Source organism: Botryllus schlosseri, chromosome 4, assembly GCF_051294905.1.
Source record: "Botryllus schlosseri isolate E-star chromosome 4, Bs_hap1, whole genome shotgun sequence".
Lineage (NCBI taxonomy): Eukaryota > Metazoa > Chordata > Ascidiacea > Stolidobranchia > Styelidae > Botryllus > Botryllus schlosseri.
Window position 1 is genome coordinate 28,453,296 of NC_137239.1, and position 22,418 is coordinate 28,475,713.

The 22,418-nt window shown below is 39.8% G+C and overlaps 1 protein-coding gene across 2 annotated transcripts in view; it reads left to right on the top strand.

Annotated features, from left to right (window-relative positions):
• The window catches only part of LOC145437719 (uncharacterized), an 87,290-nt gene that overhangs the window by 55,986 nt on the left and 8,886 nt on the right, over window positions 1-22,418 (top strand). The window contains exons 40-67 of one of the 2 annotated variants that reach the window (XM_080314997.1): window positions 803-1,122; window positions 1,941-2,212; window positions 2,848-2,966; window positions 3,229-3,414; window positions 4,470-4,655; window positions 5,787-5,960; window positions 6,342-6,510; window positions 7,279-7,450; window positions 8,072-8,180; window positions 9,153-9,344; window positions 10,048-10,239; window positions 10,436-10,603; window positions 11,045-11,247; window positions 12,273-12,372; window positions 12,527-12,637; window positions 13,578-13,684; window positions 13,747-13,852; window positions 14,569-14,730; window positions 15,456-15,677; window positions 16,228-16,324; window positions 16,825-16,974; window positions 17,283-17,416; window positions 17,497-17,694; window positions 17,772-17,839; window positions 17,904-18,107; window positions 19,586-19,800; window positions 19,871-19,974; window positions 21,678-21,830. In XM_080314997.1, the coding sequence (XP_080171123.1) occupies window positions 803-1,122; window positions 1,941-2,212; window positions 2,848-2,966; window positions 3,229-3,414; window positions 4,470-4,655; window positions 5,787-5,960; window positions 6,342-6,510; window positions 7,279-7,450; window positions 8,072-8,180; window positions 9,153-9,344; window positions 10,048-10,239; window positions 10,436-10,603; window positions 11,045-11,247; window positions 12,273-12,372; window positions 12,527-12,637; window positions 13,578-13,684; window positions 13,747-13,852; window positions 14,569-14,730; window positions 15,456-15,677; window positions 16,228-16,324; window positions 16,825-16,974; window positions 17,283-17,416; window positions 17,497-17,694; window positions 17,772-17,839; window positions 17,904-18,107; window positions 19,586-19,800; window positions 19,871-19,974; window positions 21,678-21,830 (4,593 nt within the window). Of the gene's footprint in view, window positions 1-802; window positions 1,123-1,940; window positions 2,213-2,847; window positions 2,967-3,228; window positions 3,415-4,469; window positions 4,656-5,786; window positions 5,961-6,341; window positions 6,511-7,278; window positions 7,451-8,060; window positions 8,181-9,152; window positions 9,345-10,047; window positions 10,240-10,435; window positions 10,604-11,044; window positions 11,248-12,272; window positions 12,373-12,526; window positions 12,638-13,577; window positions 13,685-13,746; window positions 13,853-14,568; window positions 14,731-15,455; window positions 15,678-16,227; window positions 16,325-16,824; window positions 16,975-17,282; window positions 17,417-17,496; window positions 17,695-17,771; window positions 17,840-17,903; window positions 18,108-19,585; window positions 19,801-19,870; window positions 19,975-21,677; window positions 21,831-22,418 lie in introns of both variants that reach the window. The other variant, XM_080314998.1, reaches the window with a different exon arrangement.

The following is a 22,418-nucleotide window of genomic DNA, read 5'->3' on the forward strand; positions in this document are numbered from 1 at the left end:
TTGTTGTAATACAATGAAAGATACTTTCCTACATTCTCTGGTAGAAAGTGTCTGTCCTTACTAAGTAGCTAGCCAGGAATGGAGAAAGAACGTTCACCATCAGCAGTTGTCGGCTGACAACACTCAAGTTGCGCGTACACTGCTGGTGACAATTCGTGTTGCTTGATTCTGGCAATCCTGTCTACATCACAATTTTTCATCATGCGCTTCTTGATATAAGATCCATGCAATGCCCAAGAAGTCTTGCTTCAGTTAGGATATGGCGGTACGTTAACCATAACACCAAGTCAACCTATTTGTTTCATTTGAATGTTTATAATTCACAATGAGCAGACAATGGGCCGTTTACAACGGTAGGCCTATAAAGTAGGCTACAAGCTGTAAAATATCACATGATCTGTTCACCAACAGTGCAAAATCTACGACACAAACGAAATGCAGGTTACAAAAACATTTTGACTTTGTAAACAATTTTGACAATTTTTTGACCAAAAATTCAACAACCGTCTTCGCCATAATTGAGGATGCTTCGATCTTAGATTCGAATTGCTCATTGATTCAAAATATATGAATATTTCTCATTATAGAATTTAATGGTATATTCATAGTGATGGGAACACAAATATATCGTCAGCAACTTTGTCAACAATACTTCTGTACTAGTTGCAGACGATTACCCCTGACGAGTGTCAGCCGAAAATATTCGTGATTGTATCAATATGAACATACTATTCAATTGTGTAATGAAGCTCTGTACCTCAGAGAAGCTCTTCAAGTTTTTTTAGTACTCAAAATTTCTCAGGAATCTGTCCGAGTATCGCGCAGACGGTCCATATGACAACGACCCCAGAGTCGTGCTCCTTAACGGACCAATCACAAGGGACAATGTGCACCCTGTCATGCGACCCGGGCTACGGCATGGACATTTCGGACATATGTTACAATACCGCAGTGTCGGATGTGGGTAATGTGACTACTTCGGTTAACTGCACAGCGGAGGATGCAGAGGTGGGCCTGGTCCAGGACCTGGCCAAGTTGTGTCTGGGTGACGGGACGTGGTCCGGCAGCCCGGTGAAATGCGTGCCAGTGTGTTTGCCGATAGTGCCGCCGCGGAATGGCCGCGTGAGTACTTTTCTAATCTGTTGCATTATTGCGTTAACGTATGTGTTATCAGCCATTTGGGTCAATAGGTCAGGCGCAGCCTACGAAATCTCGCATGGGACACTTGTATCTTGATGCAGGGTTGTAACCAAGTCACAAGGCTCCGAGTCACAAGTCAATCTCACTTTTATAGTTTTGACTCGAGTCATTTTTTCAAAATACGGAAATGACTCGACTCGACTCGAGTCAATTTGTGTATTGACTCGACTTGGACTCGAGTCATTGCGCATGACTCGAACCAAGTCACATGACTCGAGACTTGGACGGCAAAGACCAACATTTCATCGTAATTTCAAAGAATAGTTAAGTAACCACACTATAGGGATTTCGTCTATTGGTACTGGTACTTGAAGATGGGACCAGATACTGCTTAAAGTAAGGAAAACTAGTATACTATAAATGCGAACTATTCGATATCTAAAACAGAGTTATAAAAAGTGGGTTTAACAAGACTTTTGCTGGAAACTGAGCTGATAACACAATGACTTGGACTCGGACTCGAGTCATAATACCATGACTCGGACTCGACCCCCTGCTCGCTGACTTGGAGTCTGACTTGACTCGGTAGTGAATTGAAAATGACTCGACTTGACTTGAGTCAAAATTATAAGAGTGAGATTGACTTGTGACTCGGAGCCTTGTGACTTGTTTACAACCCTGTCCCTGACGAGTGTCAGTCAAAAATATTTGTGTTTATTTCAATATAAATGTATGATTCAATTGTGCAATGAAGTCCTGTACCTCCAGAGTCTTTACCACTAAAATAATACGTGAAACAGGTAGTACCTCCTGCGTGCACTGAAAATTTGGTGCGCGAAGGCGGCGTCTGTTCGTTTGTCTGCGACGAAGGCTTCGTCACGTCCGAGATAGCCTTGCGATCGTGCGACGCGGGACGCTGGGTGATCGATTACTCTCTGCTGGAGGAAAGCCACGAGGGCGTGGAATACGAGAAGGTGGTCGCGGACTTTCCGGTGTGCGTTCGCTATTGCGAATTTGAAACGTACAACGACACGGCGACGCACAGGACGCCGGCCATTTGCAACCGTGAGAAGTAAGAATGAAAATGTGAATGTCCTTTGTTGCATACTTTAGTACTGTAATTCCAGGAGTATCTTCAAATATCCTTTGTGTGAAGGATTATATTTCCATAAGATCGAATTTTCGCTGCTTGGTTTATAACGTTGTGCCTAACCCTATGTACAATTTTATAGTGTATTCATATTGAAATGAATCCGAATATTTTCGGCTGACACTCGTCAGGGGTAATCGTCACCAACTAGTAGAGAATTGGAAAGAACATTGTATATCAACAATTGTATCACAAAATATGACGTCACCAGCATGAAATGTCGAGTACGAGAGCGTTTAATGTACTATTTTTGACGATACTCGAACTCATTTTGTTGACACAGCCTTGGCTGGTGTATTTTGATAAAAGTCGACAAAAAGAGTTGGTGTATCATCTAAAAAATAGTACTCTCTAGTATTCAACATTTCTTGCTCATGATGTCATATTTCGTGATACGATTGTTGATATACGATGTTCTTTCCAATTCTCTATTAGTTGCAGACGATTACCCCTGACGAGTGTCAGCCGAAAATATTCGGGCTCATTTCAATATGAATATACTATTCGATTTTCAACCCTATGTGTGAAATTCCTTTGAAAAAGTTTAACGTCAACAGAATACCTTTGGGCACGGTCTGCACCACATCATGCTCTTCGGATTATATTCTCGTCGGAGAATCAAAGACCTCTTGCTACGTCGACGGCTCGTGGGACGAGACGCCTGGAAAATGCATAAGTAATATTTTTTCAAGTTAAATCGAAACTCTGGATAATAGGCTGTAAGTTAATTTCATGAGACTTGAGTATCTTCTCTTGGGTCTTTTTAGAAAGATGGGCTCGTGAACCTTCTAAATATCTATGAGAATATGTGAATTGGTAGTGATACCCAACTTTCTGATCTTATCAAAAGTCTACTTGACTGCTGCCAGGAATTTAATCGATGTAATCACATCTTACCTGTTTGCAATGTGAATGTTCTCTTTTTTACGCAATCACAGAGAAATGCAACGCGCTATCAACGATTGAAAACGGGGAACTGTTTCCGTACGCCTGCACTTCGTCAAGTTTGGGTTACGGCGCGGTCTGCGTGTTCACATGCTTGAATCAGTACGTGATGATCGGGCGCGCTATAACGACGTGCAACTCTACCGGGCAATGGAGCTCGCCACCACCAAAATGCGAAAGTGAGCAGACAGTTTTTTTTGTTGTGCCAAAGAGATTTGGAAATTTTGAACACTAATGTTAAAAGATAAATTTTTTTTTTTCCCTAAAATTTCACTGGCTTCTTGATAAATTGTTATGTTGCCCTCCGAATTTCGCGCTGTTACAACCAGGAAGCAAAGTTATCGCTGTAGAAAATTTTGGATTTGTAATAGTAGCATTTATGGTGGCAAATTCTATGATTATTATTTATTATAGACCTACCCGCCGTAAATACTATTTTTTCAAATCAAAAATTTTCTACTGCAATAACTTCACTTCCATTTTCTATACATCGTTTTTATAATCATTTTTATTTAATTTATCCAAATTTTTTTCTCCAACAGCAATGATTTTTTAGGTTGGAATCGAGCAGCATGTTTTTATGCGACTTAACAATTTTATCAAGTGGCCAGTAAAATTCGGAAAAAAAATTTTGAACAGCCTTATTGGAAACAGTTTCAAGAAAATAAGCGGGAAAAGCTAAACATTTATTTTGCAATTCCAGATTTCTTTCGACAATAATCAGATCGAATTTTTTTCCTTTAAAATCAGTGGTGAAGGTGATTTTGAGGCAACACATCAATGATATGATAACCGTGGATATTTATTCGAGAACGCCATGGGATGATTTTGTTGCATTTGACGTGTTCATGTTTTTAGTCACTTTCGTGTCGCAGAATGCCATCCAACTTTACGTTTGAAACGTTTATTTGTAATCGGAAGAGGTGTTATGTCTTAGCAGCAAACTATTTGACTATTCGCTGACTCATGTCCAAAATAGGACACAAAAAAATGGGTAGCTGTGATTTTTGCGGAGCTGAAAATTATGTTATGTAGTTCTATATCTTTATTAGTGTGTTGATAATGTGACTATGACCACTATTGTAACATTTTCATTTTACTCAGTCTGTTGTTCCTGTGATAATATGGCGATAATATGGTCATTATATTACATAAGAGAGAGAATGAGATACCTTCTTTTGAATACGAACAATTTATTTGCACGCCTGTACGAACCCGGCTTGATAACTTTCAGGAAAATGTAATCCTTTGCCGAAGCTATACAACGGCATGGCATACCCTGCGTCATGCTACGGAGACTATATAGTTACAGATCACGTTTGTCAATTCGCGTGCGACGAGAGGTTTAAACTGGAGGGCGCCAGCGAAGTGACCTGTATGGAGAACGGGGAATGGGACTCACCCATTCCGAGATGCATTAGTAAGTGTTTGTGCCTGTTAATCAGTATTACGCCTTAATGGTATATTAGTATGGAATAGCAACAAGCATTTGATGTACTATGCAGTAATTTTGACTTTAGTTTAGGAGATACCGACGTATACCCGTGAAATAGTCAATCTGGCAAACTAATGTGATATTTGTTATCGGTAGGGCGATTTTTTTTGACACGTCAAAATTTTTGTCAAAATTGTAGCGTTAGGTCAAAAAATTGTCAAAATACACACAAAGTCAAAATTCTTTGCCACCTGCATTTCGTTTGTATCGTAAATGTTTGCACTGTCGGTGAACTTATCATTTGATATTTTACAGCTTGTAGCCTGCTTTATAGGCCTACCGTTGTAGACGGCCCAATGTCTGCTCATTGTGAATCATAAACGGCCAAATGAAACAAATAGGTGGACATGGTGTTATGCTCAACGTACCGCAATATCCTAACTGAAGCAAGACTGCGTGGTCATTGTTTCTTATATCAAGAAGCGCATGATGAAAAATTGTGATGTAAACAATATTGTCATAACAAAGCAACACGGTGTGTCGCCAGCAGTGCACGCATAACTTGAGTGTCGCCAGCCAACAACTGCTACTGTTGAACGTTCTTTCTCCATTCCTGGCCAGCTACTCAGTAAGGACAGACACTTTCTGCCCGAGAATGTAGGAAAGTATCTTCCTTGTACTACAAAAAATTTCAACTATTTCTACCAATATGCGCGATGTAACTACTGGAATCCTTCATAGTCCCAGATTTCGGTAAAATAACGTTTTTTGGTGTGAAAATTTGTCAGTTTTCAGGTCGAAAAAGTATTTGCAGTCCAAACTACTTCGTAAGGACAGACATTTCCAACCAGAAATGAAGATAAGTAGTACAGCTCTAACATTATGCGGGGAAAACATCTAATTTACATACTTAAGGTCAAAATTTGGTGAAAAATAAGTTTTTTAAGGTAAAAGAATGTCAAAATTCGGAATTTTTAGCTCAAAATCTTTCCTATTTAGGTGAATAATTAACCAGTGTAATATATTGATATTGAAATAAACCCGAATATTTTCCGGCGACACTTGCGATGGTAATCGTCAGCAACCAGAAAGATGATTGTATAATGTTTTTCGCAGGCTATTGCACCCCGTTCACCGTGCAGAACGCTACCGTCAAATGCTCGCACGACAGGTACATCTGGGGCACGGTCTGCCATGTACAGTGTGACCGGGGCCTGGCCCCCTCGTACCTGGCGCAGGTTTCATGTGATGGGCTCGGCGATTGGACCCCGGAAATTCCGAGATGCGTCGGTATGTGGCTAGTAGCTTTGAAGAGTACTCTGAACGAAAATATCATATAATCTTTAATATGCTGTACAACTTGCATTATATTTTTGTGGAACTATAAAAGGCACATATTTGAACTTTCCATGTTATTTATACTGCTGTGATTTCATACTGAGTAATACTCAAATATCTAACTTGGAACTTAATATTCAATTTTGTCCAGTCCCAATTATGAGTTTCATTAGAGATACATTTGTAGATAACATAAAACACTGTTTACATGGTTCCTAGCAACACTGATTTTTTGTGTTTTTGTGGGACACAAGTTTGATATTGTAGTTTTTCGGGATAGCGTGATATTTATTTAGCAGAAAATTGCGGCACACTGCTTTCGATTTCTTTCAGAAACGGGCGTACCGATGTATATCATGCAGTCTCTCGATTCTGAGAGTATATGTTTGAGAGAAACGGAAGAAGGGGACGTGGTACGCGCGGCCAAGGCGGATTGTCTCAGCGCATCCGCTGACACCATCAAATTATTTCAATGGAGATGGCTCGAAAACTTCAATATCCAGTAATTATTCGACCTCATTTTTGGTGATACGATTGTTGGCATACAATGCTGTTTTCAAAATTCTCTACGAGTTGCTGACGATTGCCCCTGACGAGTGTCAGCCGAAAATATTCGGGTTCATTTCAATAAGAATATATTATTCAATTTTGATGCGTTGTTATGGAAAATCACTGTGCCGCTGACTCGTGTCATAACTTGACTTGACTTGTGGATTATTTATATTATGAATAAAGTAGTATTTACGGTGACCAATTCTTTAATTGTTTATTTTAGGTGCACCCACCGTAAACACTATTTTATTCAAATTCAAATTTTTCGACGGCAATAACCCCGCTTCCGCTGGTTGGAATTGAACCAAATTTTGGTGAACATCGTTCCTATAGACAACCTAACACTTTCACGGGGTGAACAGAAAATTGCGAAATTTTTGGTAATTTATTTTTACATAATAGATAGAAACTTTCTTCTCCTGTAGCAACTCGACTACTGGCTGGAATGTAGGCTTAAATTAGGTAACCTAACAATTTGAGAAAAAAAAGCCATTTTTGAAGACCCCTAATGAACCTGTTTAGAGCAAGAAAAATGAGTACATTATGAATGTGTCTTTCGATATCACCCAGTAAACACTATGACTGGGAATTGACTCGAGTCAAAATTATAAAAGTAAAATTGACTCGTGACTCGATACCTCGTGACTTGGTGACAACCCTGGCAAAACCTACTCAGGAACTCAGAAAATTTTTTGAAATAATAAATTTAACTTTGCAGGAATATTGCGTCAGGACGTTGTCTCGCGGCGCATTACATCCGTGACGACGAGCCCGTCATGACGTCATCGTGTAACATAGACGATGTCCTGCAGCTTTGGGAGTGCTCGACGCAAAACCCATTCCGTCTCCTACTGAAAGACACCGAGTTTTCTCCTAGCACTTATATGAAGGCGAGTTATTGCCGTGATTTAACGCACACAATGTTGATAGCAGCAAAAAGAATACATCGTTCAATTGTGTGCTGAAGCTCTGCACATTCTCTATTTTTTTAAGAAAGTGACTCGAGTCATTACATCCCTGCTTCTACATCCACTTAGTAACCCTTTAATGTAAATTGTCATGAGATCCTTGCCTTTATATTACAAGTTTAAAAGCGTAAACCTTTGCGGTATACGGATGAAGTTTGGCTATCCCCTCGCTTGTTTGCCTATATTATCTTCAGAGGTGGTCAGGAACGAAGTATACAGTTACTCTTTTGCAGTGCCTATACCACTATTACTTGCTATCGCGTCATTAGTCATTTTGCGTTAGTCGAGAAGATAAATCGTGCAACTTTTAAAGTTGTCCAGGCATGGTGCACGAATGGTACATGCATGTCAGGTAGCTACGAACGCAGTGAAATCATGATTGCTAAGTGTTAGACTCCAAGGCAGGTCTTATAAACCAATATTTCTTGTGATTTGGTAATTACATGGGCTGTTACTTTTACTAGAGTAGCAACACCACCTATTTTGATTACCTCCGTATGCAGCATACGCCAGAAGATTATTACGGGATTACTTTTGATGCAGGGTTCGAAAAAGGTAGTATTGCAGCGTTGGAGTGACGCGCACAGCTATTTTACGACGTTGAGTTTGAACACAGCTACATTTTCCAGTTTGTGTTCCAGGAGACCAGGAGGTATTTGCGAGTACTTTAGGAAATGAGCGGGTTTTTTTTGGAACCAGACATTTTTGTTTTGTGTAGTCTGAAGGCATTTCATATTGTTAGCTATCGAGGCCAGTCCATCGATAGTTATGTTGGATTTTTATTGTTACATCTGCACTGCATCGTTGAGAGCAAATTTACTCACAATTCATGTCATTTTGAGACAAGTCACTAAATTTTTTGAGTGGAGTCACATGATTTTTGGAGGTGACTCGAGCCAAGTGGCGTTACCATACATCCTCCTCTTGATTGTATTGGTGGTGGTGATTGTATTGGGACAACTAAAAAAAGGCCATGAATGACACGAAATCTGTATTTCGAGGGCAAGTCGAATAGTTCGAGTCGTCTGAATACTGCCTAACTTCAGTAACTTTGAGGAATGTTGGATAAGTGAAAAATTTTTGAGTCGGACTTCAAATTTCGATTTGTATCAAAATCATTGGTATGTATTAAAATGCATGAAACTATAAAATTATATGTAATAAACCAAAATTATAAATAATATGTTATTAATCATGGAAACGAAATCTTTGAACCGGAATAAAAATTCTGATTCCGGCTTATCAAACTTTTTTGGATATGTGCGTTGTGTATAATACCTATTGGGTAAAAATGCAACATTAGATATATGAAATGAAACATTAATGTATATAATACGTCACAAAAATGAATTCTTTGAAATTGAATAAAAATTTTGTTCCCCTCTTAGGAAAATTATCTGGATATGTGCGAACAAAAATTTTGTAAACTGCTCATCGGAATTATCTTGACAATTTTATTTAATTATCAATTCTTTTAACCTGAATATAAATTTTGATTGTGATTAGTCAAAGCAATTTGGATGTGTGCGTGGTGTATATTGGTTTTGTTTCGCAATAAAAATCCGAATATATAAAATTTTGAAAAAATATATATTTAATCATGGAAATTAACTACCAATTCCAGGCGCCTGTCCACCACTGCGCGACATCCCTGGCGGTAGCGTAGGACCGGCTGACGAATGTCAAATCGACACGGTACAGGAGGGGGTCCGGTGCCTGTACCAGTGTACGGGCAGAAATTCTTTGCTGGTAGGAGACCCGGTCACCCAGTGCCTGGGAAACGGACTTTGGATGTTCCCGCCTCCAAAATGCGTAGGTACGCGCGAGGGACATTGTAAGAATTTGTTTTGGCGAAATTACGGCTAAGGGAAAAGTGTTTAAAATGTATCATGTTTAACATTGTTTTGATTATGACAGCGAATTAATAATATTTTTGTTAATTAACCCTCACTTTCTCATTGCCTAATATCGATGCATCCACTCAGCATCATGTATTCACAATTTAATTCACTCTTTTCAATTTAGAAATACTATTAATACGCTGCGGAGTATAGATAAAAGAAATTTGACTGCGCCCGTGCGGAAAAATAATTGCCCACCCCTGGGGTAGAGGGTCAACTTCAGGGTTGGTATTAGGCACAGTTGGGGGTTATAACAGTCTTGTGCTAAAGTGCCGCATGTTCAACTGTTGTGCAATTGTCTAAAATACCACAAAAGTGACTTTCCTCGGCCGTGAGCAATCGTCTATTTGATTTGTATTGAAGAGCTTATTGGAGGTACAGAACTTCAATTACTGTTGAATAGTATATTAGTTGCTGACCATTACTCCTGACGAGTGTCAGCCGAAAATATTCGGGCTCATTTCAATATGAATATACTATTCGATTTGTATTGAGTTCACCTGGCTTTTGTTCGAAATGTGACAATTTTTACTCTTTAATCGATTTATCTGTGCCTCTTTTGTTCCATTCTCGATAAATGTACTATAATGTATCACAGATTTACTGTGTCCTTGACAGGAGTGTGTCCTCTGCTGACGGAATCGCTACCGGCCCACGCGTACTACGCTGACCCAGATTGCGTTTTTGACGAACCCCAACACGGGCAAGTGTGCACCGCGGGATGCCTTACGGGGTACGAAATCGCAGGGAACGCCAGCCGCACCTGTCTGGAAACCGGGGCTTGGTCGGAGAGATTGTTTGAATGTAAAAGTGGGTGTAGAATTTTCAGCTATTCCAAATTAGATTTGAATTGGAATTATAGCTACACAGTTTTTCCAAATTGGTTTATAATCAGGATTATTGCTATACAGTTTTTTCCAAATAGATTACAAGAAGAATTGTAACCAGTAATAAGAATTATAATCCAGTATTTTTGACATGCAACCCCATTACGGTGATATTTCAGAGATTTGCGCGATGATATTTGGCATTCTGGACGGCGGCATCGACCCCACGCCGTGTAGGAGCGGGTCTTGTTCGTTCATCTGCGACCCTGGGTATGTTTTGGACGGGCGCGCTACCATCAACTGCCAAGATGACGGGGAATGGGACTGGGAAAAGCCTCATTGCATAAGTACGTTTCGAGATTTCAAATTAGAAATGTGTGTTGTATTTGCATTAGGATTGTTCAAAAATAACCTTTTTTTGCTGGATTCCGAGGATTCACTCACGAAACGGTTACATTGCCTAAAAAAACGCCGTGCACCAAATTCGGATCCATTTCAACGAGTACTGAAGACACGGAGATTTGAAAATTTTTGAATTTTTTTCAAATTTTACCGTCAACCCCATGAAATGGTTGAGTTATAATCAAAATTTTTGCGAGTCTAAAATTTTCGACTGCAACAACTTTGCTTCTGCAGGTTGGAAGTGAGCAATAATTGACATTAAAATTTTTCGTTGACTCAACTTGACTCGAATCAAACCTATAAATGTGAGATTAACTAGCAACCCTCTGACTTGGTTACAACCCTGATACTGCATGACTGACCACACCTCTTGTTTTGTATTTCAGGAGATACGCAATTTCAAATTATTTCTTTACTGGAACCAAACGGTACAATTTGCCTCAGCGCCACTGTCCGGGGCAATGTGAAAAGAGGCCCCTGCGCGGTCAAGGACCCGGCTCAATATTTCAATTGGCATGACAACTTGCAACAACTCGTTCACACCAAAAGTGGATTGTGTCTCGCCGGAAGTGCTACCAGATGGGGCAAGGTGAGACCTTTTTTGAACCCCGAATATTTATTTCTAAACTAGGATTACAATTGAATTATATAAATTGATATTGAAATGAATCTGAATTTCTTGGCTCACACAAACTGCTACTGTGTAAAAATAGTACTTTGAGATCTCTTTGCTTCAATTCTTCGAAAATTCAGCTGGTGACGTCGTATTTCGTGATACGATTGTTGATATACAATGTTACTCCTGACGAGTGTCAGACGAAACTATTGCGTTATATTGCGATATGAATACATTACTCAATTGTATATTGAGTTTTTGTAGTCTACTATAGATCAGGGATTATTTCTAACAGAACCTGTTCCATTTCTTTAATATAAAGTCTGCTTAATTGGTGCCATTTCAATCTTCGGGGTTTTGGTTGTATGCTATGATGAGCCAACTATATTCCATGAGACTGCATATGTTCACTATGACAAAGTGATACCGCATCGCGCCAGGCCAGAGTCACTTTCACCAGGTCACTAAGTTATAAGTACGGCATAAATAAGGATTATTTCAGAAAAAAACGCAAAGATATTCATTAGCGCCTAAGTGTCGGAGAGTGCCGCCCACCGTAAATACTATTATTTCAAATCCAAAACTTTCTACTTCAACAACTTGGGCTTCTACTGGTATCGAGACAAATCTGCTATGCGCCATTTTTCAGAATAACTTCATAATTTCATGGCATTGGCAGTAAATTTTGAAAAATTACAGCTTTGCTTCCACAGATTGCGATTGAGCCAAATTTGGTGTGCTGCACTTTTTTAGCCAAGCCAACAATTTATCAAATAGCCCTAATGCACAGACCAATGACACATGGGTTCTGTGAACTATTCTGAAATTTAAATATTGTAAGTCAGTACCAAACTCCATATGTATACAAAAAGCTGGGTTTGCGCCAAATTATATCTCATTGGGTTGAAATCAATTTTGAAATAGCGCCAACCTCGGCGTCTAGTTTATTCATTGTGAATCCTGACATGATTTGATATGTTTACAAATGAATACTGCAGATTACTCTCGAGACGTGCGACGCGTCAAACAACACACAGCTTTGGAACTGCGGTACTTCACAGCGCGTGAATTCAGACGCGCTAAGGATAAAGGTTGCCGGTAAACAGCTCTTTATTTCAGCTACTTTCAGGCGCTTCAGATTTAGATTATTGGGGTTTCACATTAATTAGTCTATTTAAACGGATGTTTCGGATATCAGACTAGTACCCTATAAGATTTTTTTGGTGTGACTGACTTTTTATCTCGATTTCAGGTACAGATTACTTCCTGGACATCGGTGCTGCTTCCGACGACTTAGACCTAGTCATGGAGACTTCTTATTATTCTACGTCGCGTTGGTATGCTGAGAATTACTTTGTCAAAGGTATGAAATGGCATCTCTTGCGATAACGCCACGAGAAATGTGTGCTCCGCGAATTTTAATTTCTACTTTCGGCATTTTACGGAGATAAGCAGATTGAATAGTATATTAATAGTGTATTATATCTGAAGAGCTTTTTTGAAGGTACAGAACTTCAGTATACAATTGAGTAGTAGATTGATATTGAAGTATGCCCGATGTTGTCCTGTATATGTACTGAATTTCTACATTTTTTCTCCTTTTTGTTAAGTTCGAAACTAGTAGTTAAAATGCTGTTACTGTGAAACAAATAATTGGATGAGTTTTGGCTGTATGCCTCCAAATCCTATACCTGAAGAGCTTCTTTGAGGTGCAGAAATTCTGTATACAATTGAATTGTATATTCCTATTGAAATGAACCCGAATATTTTCAGCTGACACTCGTCAGGGGTAATCGTCAGCAAGAGACCGAATTTCATATTTTTTAATTCTCCCATCAACAGTCATAACCTTCCATGCCATCAAACAATCTGTTGGGGTTGCTAGCGTCCCGGTTGGATTTTGTGATATGACGATAAGGGGGGCGCAAGATTTTGCACTATCATAAAGGGGGGGCGTGTCTAAAAAAAGGTTGAAAACCACTGGTTTAAACCCAATTTACTATTTTTAGATGGTACAAGAACTCATTCATTTCGACATTTCATGCCGGTGACGTCATATTATTTCGTGCTACGATTGTTGATATACGGTGCTCTTTTGAATTCTCTGCTAGTTGCTGACGATTACCCCTGACGAGTGTCAGCCGGAAATATCCGGGTTTATTTCAATATCAATATACTATTCAACTGTATAATGAAGTTCTGTACCTCAAAGAAGCTCTTCAGATAAGCAAATACAATATTTTGGAATTCAAATCCATGCTAATCTCTATAGTTTTGTGATGAATCTGTCTCGAAATATTCAGGGACGGCGTGCCTGATGCGGACATATCCCCAGTGTTCACCATTTGTACCGCCACTCTACGGGAGGGTGGTCACCACGTCTTGTCAAAGCGCGCAAAGCTTGACCGTGGTAGGTTAAATTTTTGATTTGGCCCCGACTTGCTGTGTCGCAAGCGTTGTTAATTTGTGCAGGGCGTCACGTGTAAGGTGGAGTGTAATTCAGGCTATCGGATTGCGTCTGTGGACGAGGCCACGTGTCTTGGTAATGGAAAGTGGTCAGCCTCTCCGAATTGCAAAGGTGATCCATGTGTAATTGTATTAGAAGTACTGGAAAATTTTTTGCCTTGAGGACACTTTACCAAGATTGTAATGACTCGAGTCGCGATTTTTTGGTGACTCGACTTGACTCAAATTTTTTTTTGAAATGCGTAAAATGACTCGACTCGAGTCAATTTGCGTATTGACTCGGCTTGTACTTGAGTCAGTGCGTGTGACTCGAACCAAGCCACATGGCTCAAGACTAGGACGGCTGAAACCGACGTTTCATTGTAATTTCGAAGAATAGTAAAGTAACCACTCTATTGGGATTTTGTCTATCGGCACTGGTACTTGAAAATGCGACCAGAAACTGCTAAAAGTGAGGAAAAATTAGTATATTATAAATGCGAACCATTCGATATCACCAAACAGAGTTATAAAAAGTGGATTTAACAAGACTTTAACTAGAAACTGCGCCATCAACACAATGACTTGGACTCCGACTCAAGTCATAATACCATGACTCGGACTCGACCCTCTGGTTGCTGACTTGAACTCGGACTTGACTCGGTGGTGAATTGAAAATGACTCGACTTGACTCGAGTCAAAACTAGAAAAGTGAGATTGACTTGTGACTCGGAACCTTGCGACTTGGTTTCAACCCTGAAAACATCTGTTCACCAAGCTTGCCTCGTTTTGCACTATAACAGTGGCGCGGGGTAATCGTCAGCGACTAGCTCCCTTGTTACTTAACAGGTACTACTAAATGTACGGGGTTACCTATCCCGCATGAGACCGGTAGAGTAATCCCTTCGGATTGTCTGACCCGCGGTACGTACAGTGGGCAAAGCTGTACTTATAGATGCGATCAAGGATACTTGCTTGTTGGGGAGGCGACTGTAACTTGCCTGGATGATGGTGAGTACCATTATGTCCTAGATATTATGTATTTCTTCCTAGCGATAGCTTTACGCTGGAAATCTCATTCTATTATATTCTGTGAAAGGTAGTCAAGCTCTCATTATAATTGTAATGCAATTCGTGAACTGTTTTAATGCTGTAATTCAGTGGTTCTCAATGTCTTCGTGGAATAGTTTTAGTTCTAATTTAGCTCGATTATTGTGCAACCGTCATCCGTCTTGTGCAAATATTAACTGTAGGCGAGCGATAAACAGCACAATATGACCTTTCCTGAAGCTATAACATCTCTTATCAGGAGAAAATGGATTTTTGCAAACAATTTTCTTTTAAAACCCCAACAAAATATCTCTAAAGAGCAATATGTTTGTATCAGTAGGCTATTGGCAGTTAGTCAGTTAAAATTAGTTTGCACAGAAGAATATTTCATCTCAGATGGCACTTCTTTTTAGCTGTTATGAAGCAAAACTGCCTCGTGATTTCTCTAATTTGAAAAAACTAAAAATTAGGTTATCAACCATTTGGTAAATTTGGAGATTTCGCGGACTCCCGGTTGACAAGCACTGCTATAATACCGTGCTAATCCTAATCCTCGTTTTCCTGAAAATGCCGCTGGACAACTGCATGAAGTGACCCAAGCTTGCTGTACAGACGTCGCTATTCACGTTCTTATGGGAATGAACTATGGTTCTTGATGAACCGAACAACATTTGTCGATTTTGAAGGCACTTGGTCTAGCGACACGCCGTTCGAATGCGTTCAAATCTGCCCGCCCGTTCTTGCCCCTGATGACGGGACTGTGTCGCCGCGGTGGTGTCAGGGATACCACGTGCCACTGGGCACGGAGTGTCAATTTTCTTGTGACGACGATTACAAGCTTCTCGGTGTTAGCTCGAGGACATGCAAAGGGTATGGCTCGTGGACGGGAGATAATCCGCAGTGCGCAAGTGAGTCGAATACGGTGTATTGTGTCCAAGTTGTATGCTCCAAAACTGAATGCTACGAGCTAGGAATATCTGTAAACCTGTCAAACTACTGTCCCATTACCTGGGCTTTACACTATGATTCTAGTACTTGAATTGTGTCTTAATTTGCAAAATTTAGTGGTACGATGAGATTAAGCCATCTGTTCACCTCGATTATTCAAATTATTTGTGTTGTTGACGTCATATTTGGTGATATAATTGTTGATATACAATGTTCTTTCCGATTCTCTAACTAGATGCTGACGTTAGCCCCTGACGAGTGTCAGCCAAAAATATTCAGGTTTATTTCAATGTGAATATATTATTGAATTGTATATTGGAGTTTTGAACCTCGTAGAGTCCCTTCAAAAGATTCGTATTTGTTCACTTTATCGTATTTTTTTTTAAATATGCATCGTTTATATTGGAACCCATCTTGACATTTGACATGTTTCTGCCGGGTAAATTTAGCTGTAATTACCGATAATTTGCTTTCTACGTATAGCCAAAACTTTTCGATCGCGTTTTTTAGGGTTTTGTCCCAAATTGCAATCGCCAGTAAACGGCAAAGTGCATCCGCAAAAGTGCACGGAAGAAGAACACAGGGAAGGATACGTTTGCCAATTCAGGTCAGGGCTGTGTTCGAGGCAGACCAGCTACCAATCTAGTTAGCTGATAATCAAGTAACTACTGGTTTTATGAGTAGTTCTAGTTCTAGTTGTAGATTTTGAAAATTGAGTAGTTTCAGTTTCAGTTCTAGTTTCATTTCTAGCAACGCATTTTGAAAAGTGGGTAGTTGTAGTTCTAGTTGTGGATTTTGAAAAATGAATAGTTCTACTTTCCTTTCTAGTAACGCATTTTGAAAAGTGGGTAGTTGCAGTTGCTCATTTTGAAAAAGGTGTAGTCTACACCGTGTAGTTCTAGTTCTGTGTTCCAGTTCTAGTTGGGATTTAAAGAAAGGAGTAGTTCTAGTTCCCTTTCTAGTTGCGCATATTGAAAACTGAGCAGTTCCATCTCTAGCTGCCAGTTTTAAAAAGCGAGTGGCCGAGGTTGAAAATCCATTAGTTCGTGCGAGTCAGGTTCGAAGACACCGCTCTGAACGTTGACGCAATTTGTTTCATGCGCGCAGCTGTCACGTCGGGTATGCTCTTGTCGGATCGGACGCATTGTCCTGCGCTGATGGAACTTGGAGCCACGATATGCCGACGTGCATATTGCTGGACGCATGCCCTGTTCCGCTTTCGTACGATTGCGATATGATGGTCGAATATGAAGGACTGTAAGTTTTTCGCAGAGTTAGACTCATAGTTGGTGATACGATTGTTGAAGTAGACATACAATGTTTTTTCATATTCTTTACTAGCTGCTGATGATTACCCCTGATGAGTGTTAGTCAGAATTATTTTGGTTCATTTCTACATGAATAGACTATTCAATTGTATATTGAAGTTGTGTATGTCCAGGATTCTCATAAAAAGCTAATGACATTATACATACATATCTGCAATTCTGTTTTACGCTACAATCATGATTTTACTAATGATAATACTAAAACTCGTAATTTTTTTTTTCGGTTATTTAATCCAGATACTTGTCGAGTCATATCGTGCCCGGGACCAACGTGTCTGTCTCATGTGGGACTCATTGCAGTCTGTCCGGCCCAAAAACCCGCACCTGCGCGGAAATCGGTCAGTGGGAACAAGGAACTCCGTACTGCCGAAGTGATTTTATTTTTTGTTATGTTATATTTTTCGCATATCTTATTTTAAATTTTTTAATTCATTTTTATGCACATGCCTAGAGAAATGCCCGCCGGCAAATGTCGCTTTCGGCGTCCTGGTATCGCCCGCGAGCTGCAACTATGACTGGCAGTCGGCGGGTAGTTTTTGTAACGGATCATGCATCGACACCCTTACCGGGCCGGGCAAGCAAGCTATCCAGTGCCAGGAGGACGGGCTTTGGTCTAAAAAACTGAAAGAATGTCACGTTTCAGGGATAGGTATTTGCGACTTTTGTTTTCCGTTGCAGGCAACATCTGAAAAATGAGTTTTCTCTGAAATTACTTTCCTCTTCTAGATAATTCCGTCGCAAAGACCTTTATGATACGACAGTATTTTTCGCCTGAACAGCATCATTGTCTGCAAGTGAGTTATTCGACTCGAAGCCTTAGCCCTACAATAAGCACTTCATTTTCCTTACTTCAATCAGGCTGACGACGAAATGCGTGTAGTGATTCGAGTGGACTCGGCGGAGTGCTCGGAATCGAACTCGGACCAGTTGTGGAGATGGTACTCTGGAAACGGGTACCGACATATTCAGAGCGTGTCGTCGGAGTTGTGCTGGTGGCCGAGATTCGACGAAAACGGGGTTTTCTTGGCGTTGAGTGAATGCATTGATGGAGACACAGATGAGGTATGTGGGCTCAAGAGATTGTGTCACGACATACCGTAATATAATTAAAGATATTAGCTGCTGGTTGTCTCTGGTTTCCAATCGTAGTGTAACCCAGATAATGTATTCTTAAGGTCTCGGATTATTGCTACATTGCTATTAATAAGAGGGAAAAACCAATTTCTATACTATAAACTATTTTTATACTGTAGCCAACACCCCAATTGGTCCGATTTCGTTTTTTTGATACAGTAAACATATCAAATCAACATATATGGCGTATGCCTGCTATACTTTTTACATTGGACCACAATGCGTTCTTTATATCATCGATAATAATCGTTATTGCGGGCCAAGCTCACAGCAGAGAGTCACTAAATATTCACAAAGGGAAGCTGAACAATTCGAACAAATTTTTCCAACAAAACAGATGAAAATTTTGTGAAGAAGCTATGGTACATTCTCGTTTAGTGCTTAATTTCGGTTCACGCTGGTAGCACTGTTCAGAGAGTTGTCCAAATTTTAAATGGGACAAATTCCAACCAAATATGTTCTAATTACAGCGATTTTTTTGACATGTCAGAATAAGTCAAAATTTTGTCAAAATTGGTTTTAAAGTCGAACAATTTTTGCCATCTGCATTTCGTTTGTATCGTAAATGTTTGCACTGTCGTTGAACTTATTTGATATTTTACAGCTTTCAATCTACTTTATAGGCCTACGGTTGTAGACGGACCATTATCTGCTCATTGTGAATCATATACCGCCAAATAGGTTGACATGAAGTTATGCTGAACGTACCGCAATATCCTAACTAAAGCAAGACTGCGTCGGCATTGCTTCTTATATCAAGAAGCGCATGATGAAAAATTGTAATGTTGGTAAGATTGCCAGAATGAAACAACACGGTTTGTCACCAGCAGTGTACGCACAACTTCAGTGTTGTCAGCCAACAACTGCTGCTGTCGAACGTTCTTTCTCCATTCTTGGCAAGCTAATTCGTAAGGACGGACATTTTCTACCCGAGAATGTAGAAAAGTATCTTTCGTTGTACTACAACAAATTTCAATTATTTCTACCATAATGCGCGATGAAGCTACTGGAATTCTTCATAGGTCCAGATTTCGTTAAAATAAAGTTTTTTCATGTAAAAATTTGTCAGTTTTTTTAGTCAAATAAGTATTTTCAGGCCAAACTACTTCGTAAAGACAGACAGTTCCAACTTAAAATGAAGATAAGTAATACAATTCTAACATTATGCGGTAAAACACCTAATTTACACGCATGAGGTCAAAAAATGTGAAAGTTTCGATTTTTTATGTCAAAATCTTGCCTTTTTTTAGGTAAAAAAAACCGCCCTAGTTATAATGATGTCAAAAATTGTAATATTAAAGTTCACAGAGCAGAACCTGCAGCAGTTCCAAATTTCTGAGGTCCGCAAACCGTGTACCTCACGTTCACACCATTCCTACATCTCACATAGTCTGGTGTCGTTTCAGGCGTTTTCGTGCGGGAATATCGAAAGCCAAGAAGACGTCCTTCGTATTTCGACCGGAAACCTGTTTCTCGTCAGTTTCGAATCGAGCCCCCTCGTACAATTTACCTCTTCTTTATCGGAAGGCAATTCTCAATGGGAATCGTACATTGTAGACGGCAATAGCGACGACCCCTTCCGGACTAATAATTCAATGTCGTTGGCTAACACGCTGTGCCGGTAGGTGCTTGAAAATATAGCTTAACGACAGCTTCTATGTGAATTGTGCCGTAAAACTTGTACTTTTCAGGGCAGTGTGTGGTGGCGAATTCTCATCCAATCACGGATACTTTACTTCGCCAAGATATCCGTCGAATTATATCAGGAACGTGGTTTGCGACTGGAAAATTTCAAGTGAGGCTTGTCCGTATGATCTTTCCCATATTTACAACAATACTTCTCAACCTTTATTAACCCGACAAGCCTTTATGCCGACCTTATTTCTCGGATACGTATTCTTTTTCGCCGTGATCAAGACTGTGGCCTATTTTTTTAGTCATCAGTAGTGCGATTTTTTTTACCTAAAAACCGGAAGATTTTGACCAAAAACATCAAAATCTTGACATTTTTTTACCTTAAAAAACTTAATTTTGACCGAACGTATGAAAATTAGGTGTTTTACCGCATAATGTTATAATTGTACTACTTATCTTCATTTCTGGTCGGAACTGTCTGTTTTGACAATGTAGTTTGGCCTGAACTTTTTTGACTCAAAAACTGACAAATTTTTACATGAAAAAACTTCATTGTAACAAAATCTGGCCTTATGAAGAAAAACTGACAAATTTTTACATGAAAAAAACTTTATTGTAACAAAATATGGCCCTATGAAGAATTCCAGTAGTTACATCACGTGTTATGGTAGAAGTAATTAAAATATGTTGTAGTACAACGAAAGACACTTCCCTACATTCTCGGGTAGGTAGTGTCTGTCATTACTAAGTGGCTTGCCAAGAATGGAGTACGAATAACGTCAACAGCAGCAGTTGTTGGCTGACAACACTGATGTTGTGTGTACGTACGCTGCCGGTGACAAATCATGTTGCTTCATTCTGACAATGTTGTCTACATCACAATTTTTCATCATGCCCTTCTTGACATAAGAACTATGAAATGCCCAAGCAGTCTTGCTTCAGTTAGGATATTGCGGTACGTTGACCATAACACCACGTCAACCTATTTGCTTCATTTGACCGTTTATGATTCACAATGGGCGGTCTACAACGGTTGGCCCATAAAGTAGGCTACAAGATGTAAAATATCAAATGATAAGTTCACCGACAGTGCAAAATCTACGATGCAAACGAAATGCAGAGGTCAAAAAAATTTTGACTTTGTAAACAATTTTGACATGTTTTGACCTAACGCCACAATTTTGACAAAAATTTTGACTTTTTTGTGACATGTCAAAAAAAATCGCCCTATTCATCAGCTTACATCGGCGGCAGGGGAGATAGTGTAGTGGTTACGATAAGCGCCCAGCACGCAGGCGACCCGCGTTCGATTCCCGTCGGAGGTTTATCTGGGCTCCTCTTCCCCTGCCGTTGCCGTTCTTACGGCGACAAAAAAAGCCCAGAAAAAAGACTCGACGAAGGAAAGCACTCACAATGAATGGAAAAAGAACTAGTAGAAAGGGCCGCGGCTTCAAAAGAGATCAACATCGGAAAAGAACTGTGACATCGGGCACTCTAGGCCTAGGTGGATGTTAGAGTAATGGATCGCTACTGATGCGTGTCGTTCTACATCCTCCTATCTGTTCATGACATCGCATTGTGTCTTATCGCATTGTACCTTGTGTGTGACTTGTTCAGATAAAAATATAACCCAACCATGTTATGTTATGTTATGTTACTAACAAGGCCGTGTACAAGCCTTATTAGGACTAAGCGAATGTGTTGACTTTTTTGACCATCATGCACTCAGAGTGTATGGCTGTCATTGGTTCATGATCCATGTCATTGGCAACAAAATGTCTGTCGGTATCTTTTTGGCTTTATCATTTTCTTATGGCCATTTTTTTGCAATTTTTGCAATTAATTAATATAAACATTCTACAGCGCCAAATCGAAAAGTGATATTATGGCTTCATGACATTTCAATCCACCAATCGGAACAAAGCAGCGACGGAAATTGTATCGGCGACCATCTTCTCATATTGGATGGAGATGACATCTCACAAGACGGCAGTAACGTTCTGGGACAGATCTGTGGTCGGTATTGTAATCACGGTTCTGTTTAGTGTCGTGCGAGACAGATCTTGTAGTCCGGGGGTCGCCAACTCAAAACGGGTTGCGGGCCACTTTTCAAATTTCGTAGAGGCCGCACGAATGCAATATCGAGACAAAACAAGCCACACAGTGTAGAAACCACGTTTCTAGGACTTTCGTCAGTTCAACGCTGACAGCGGTCATAATTACCACAAAAGAAGTATTCTTATAATAAAGAAATATAAATACAACAAAAATAACCTGATCATTACATTCCTTTTATTTTGATCTGTGAGCAGTACACGATACCTGGTAACGCTTTTTGGCGATTATGAGGAATCAATGTTGCTGCTAGCGAGACACATTGTACTAGCTGAAAGACTGTCTCCTCGTAAAGCTTGATCATGCGGAGAAGCCCTGAGCCATTTTCTAAGCGTCTATGTCTATCGATAACATTTATGTCATTGAAACTCAGTGTGCATTATGTCCTGAAAATTTTTCAAGCTTAACCGATTTGTGCCGGCAGGTTTTTCTGATAAATCTTGCTTCACTTTTCAAAACTGTAAAACACGACCGCAATGGGATGCGAAA